General features: G+C 40.1%; 1 protein-coding gene across 1 annotated transcript in view; it reads left to right on the top strand.

Annotated features, from left to right (window-relative positions):
• Window positions 1–2005: 2005 nt before the first annotated feature.
• Window positions 2006–3702, top strand: part of LOC104983029 (ankyrin repeat domain-containing protein 26-like) — a gene marked incomplete at both ends in the record, with an annotated part of 4730 nt that continues 3033 nt past the window's right edge. Inside the window, 2 exons of the mRNA XM_010832520.1 lie at window positions 2006–2120; window positions 2281–2454. Of these exons, the coding sequence (XP_010830822.1) occupies window positions 2006–2120; window positions 2281–2454 (289 nt within the window). The remainder of the gene's footprint in view (window positions 2121–2280; window positions 2455–3702) is intronic.

Here is a 3702-nt window from a genome sequence, read left to right on the forward strand (position 1 = left end):
GCTGCTAAGTTGCTTCAGATGTGTCCAACTCTGTGCAACCCCATAGACAGCAGCCCACCAGGCTCCTCCATCCCTGGGATTCTCCAGGCAAGAACAATGGAGTGGGTTGCCAGTTCCTTCTCCAATGCATGAAAGTGAAAAGTGAAAGTGAAGTCGCTCAATCGTGTCCGACTCTTAGCAACCCCATGGACTGCAGTCCAACAGGCTCCTCTGTCCATGGGATTTTCCAGGCAAGAGTACTGGAGTGGAGTGCCATTGCCTTCTCCACAAAATGTGCTGTAAATGCCCACAAAGTATTCATTTATTGACAACTGAAAAGATAGATAAATGAATGGAACAGAATATAAACTACCCAAACACCCAAATATATCTAAGAATTTAGAACTTGATACTGGTGACATTTTCTATTAGAAAAGATAAATTATGTGTAGATGGTGGAGAAATAACCTGGTAACTATTTAGAGAAAAGTAACTAGATTTTTATCTCACAAAAAAGCTTCAGATGGAGTACGGATCAAAAATTTTAAATACTCACAGTAAGAAAAGTACCAGAAGAAAACACAAATTCCTGTTTATACATGTTTTGTGTGTGTGCTGACAGAGACCTTCTTTTTCTTTCTATTTCTACTGGTTCTTAACCTTAATTTTCTTTTTAATTGGAGAATAATTGCTTTACAATGTTGTGTTGCTTTCTGCTAAACAACATCATAAATCAGTTGTTAAGTATACATATATCCTCTTAGTCCTGAGTCTCCCTCCCACCCCAAAGACCTTTCTAAGAATGATTTCAAAAGCAAGAATTCTGGAGTTTCCTGAGTTTCAGCACCAAAAATAAATAAATAAATAAAGGAAAAAGAAATCTGGAGGTTGATTTAACAAACAAAAAACTTAAAACTCTCTGTACATCAAGCTGTCTGTAGGAAAGTTGGAATAGCAGACAGGGCTTGTCTTTCTGGCACTAATAGGAATGTGGCACAGATAAAAATAATTTCTCACTTATAACTTTTTTTAGAATTCTTTTGAGACTGGTATCCTCTGACAACTTTCAGCCTTTTCAGAAGTCAAGGGAATCTTGGGAATTCCCTGGCAGTCCAGTGGTTAAGACTCACTACTGTGGGCCTGGGGTTGGATCCCTGGTGGGGGAATTAAAATCCTGCAAGCTATAAGGATATATTGTACAACATAGGGAATATAGCTATATCTTATAATAACTTTAAATGGAGTATGACCTTTAAAAATTGTGAATCACTATGTTGTGCACCTATAAAATATAATAATATACAATATATGTCATCTATACTTCAACCTTAGAAAAAAAGACCTTACAGTAATTAGATGAACAGGAAAAATGAGAAACAAACAAACAAAAATGCTACCAATTATAGCTGTAAAGACGTGAATTATAAATTTCATCCCAATGTTAGAGACGTTAAAAAGTAAGAAAATGAGGATATTAAAATCAGCGAAGTACAATGTTGTCTCTAATATTCAAAACATATTTGCAAAGGATGTGTAATAACCTTTGACTTTATTGCAATGTTGTCCTTGTAAGATAATAGTAATAAGTATGATAATATTACTTAGCAATTACTGAGCTGTTATCTGTTTGAGGAGTGGTTCTAAATCCTTTCCTTGGATCTCATTTAAGCATCATGGTGGTGTTCTGTGAGATAACTACTACTCTCTCTCCATTATGTTAATGAGGAAATTGAGGTACAGAGAGGGTGAGCGACAGCTAATAAGTGACAGAGTGAAAGTCAAATTCCAACCCAACTTGAGCTGAATCTTGAGGTCATGCTTATTCTATTCAAGTAGATTGTTCTTTCATTAATGTGGTAAGAAGAACTAAAACTAATATATAATGTTCTTTCTCCAGAATGAAACAAAATATTTGTTTTAGAGGGATAGAAATAGCATGCTATTGAATGTTTTCAATCACAGGAACAATTGTTTGTTTTGAAACAGTAAAACTACAGTTTCCTGAAAACTCCTCTTGCTTTTATAGGACTGCCCTCCACTTGGCCTGTGCCAATGGCCATTCAGCTGTGGTTACTCTGCTCCTGGAGAGAAAATGCCTGCTTAACCTCTGTGACAATGAAAACAGGACCGCGCTGATGAAGGTATGGGCAGCGAACCATGTCCACACGAGGTGGATGTGATTTAACTACTGAGACTAAAGTGAATTCATCTCGTTTAGATATAGCAAACGGGTGAAGCTTGTGGACTGTTTACTTTGAATTCCTAGAATTTACAATCTGTTTCTTGGCACAACACTGACAGGCTATAGAATGCCAAGAAGAGGAGTGTGCAACTCTTCTGCTCGAGCATGGTGCCGACCCAAATGTCATGGATGTCAGTGGAAACACCGCTCTCCACTACGCTATCTTTTGCCAGAATATACCACTCACAGCAAAGCTGCTTTCCTGCAAGGCCAATATAGAAGCCAGGAACAAGGTATATCTCAACTAACTTTATTTACAAAATATTTGTGAAGCATTTTTTTAGTCTACAACTGTTTTATTTATAACAGTATGTAAATAGGTAAACTGAATAGTGCCCATCAAGCCCTGTTACTATGGAAACAACTCCAAGACCAAGGCAGGGGTGGGGGATGTGTGTCTGTGTCCACAGAAAGGACAAAGCTCTGTCTCCCAGCCACCCGTCTACCCCTGAAGGAAGATTTCCTGTCAGAATGTGCCCGGGAGTGGGTGGTAGGCTCAGAGCCCACAAATGATGAAGGCCTCGGGGGAGTGAAGCGATGTGAGGAGTGGCTGCTTCCAGGGGCTCAGGGAATGGGTGCCCCTGAGGGTGGGTGGGAGGAGGAAGGAGACCCAGTGCCCCTGAGGGGGAGCCAGGTGAGTGCAAGTGGGCCTGGGAGGCAGCAGGCCTGGAGCCCTGAGCCCTCCAGGACCCCAGTTCTGAGACCTGGCCAAGAGGCTCAGGTCATGTTTGACTCCCAGCAAGGGTGTTCACTTGTGCTGGTGACCGCTTGGTTCACGATGTACGCCTCAGGGTCTTCTGCTCTCAGCCCCGGGGAGCTGCTCAGTGGGGTTGCAGCTGTGCATTGGAGCTGGTGATGGTGAAGCCGCCCCTCCTGCTCTTTCTCCAGGACACACATGACGTCCTGCAGCTGCAGCCCCTCCAGGAACTCCCTCCAGTCTCACAGGTGAGCTCAGTTTTCCGTGTTTGGAAGCTGCAGCCTTCCCTGAGTGAAAGTATTTTGAAAGAACCAAATTGTCTAAGATTTCACTTTATACATATTTCTAAAGATGTATTAGAGAGTAAAGCATTCATTCATGTGTTTATGACAGATATTTGTGGTAACACTGCACTTGTTAAAGGTAAAACTTTCTGAATACTTTGCCCCCCACTGAAATTTTTTTTTGATTGGCATAAAAACACAGTAAAGCAAAATTTGCCTTAGAAATAGACTTAGTCTTAAAACTCAAACATAGCATAAACATTTTACAACATAATAGACATCTCGCTGTTGTTAACAAATTCCTATTTTATAAAAAAATGATATATATAAAAACGATTCCTCTCTTATTTCCCAAGGCTTAAGAAAGTAAAGGAAAAGGGAAAAGGAGAGAGCAGGTGAAAAATGTAGGTCAAGTTGGAATTTCGGCCATTGGGAAATGCCAAAAAGAGTTGTTTTTTTTTTTTTTTTTTAATATTTATTTATTTGGCTGTGCTGAGTCT

Source organism: Bison bison, unplaced genomic scaffold, assembly GCF_000754665.1.
Source record: "Bison bison bison isolate TAMUID 2011002044 unplaced genomic scaffold, Bison_UMD1.0 scf7180017861047, whole genome shotgun sequence".
NCBI lineage: Eukaryota > Metazoa > Chordata > Mammalia > Artiodactyla > Bovidae > Bison > Bison bison.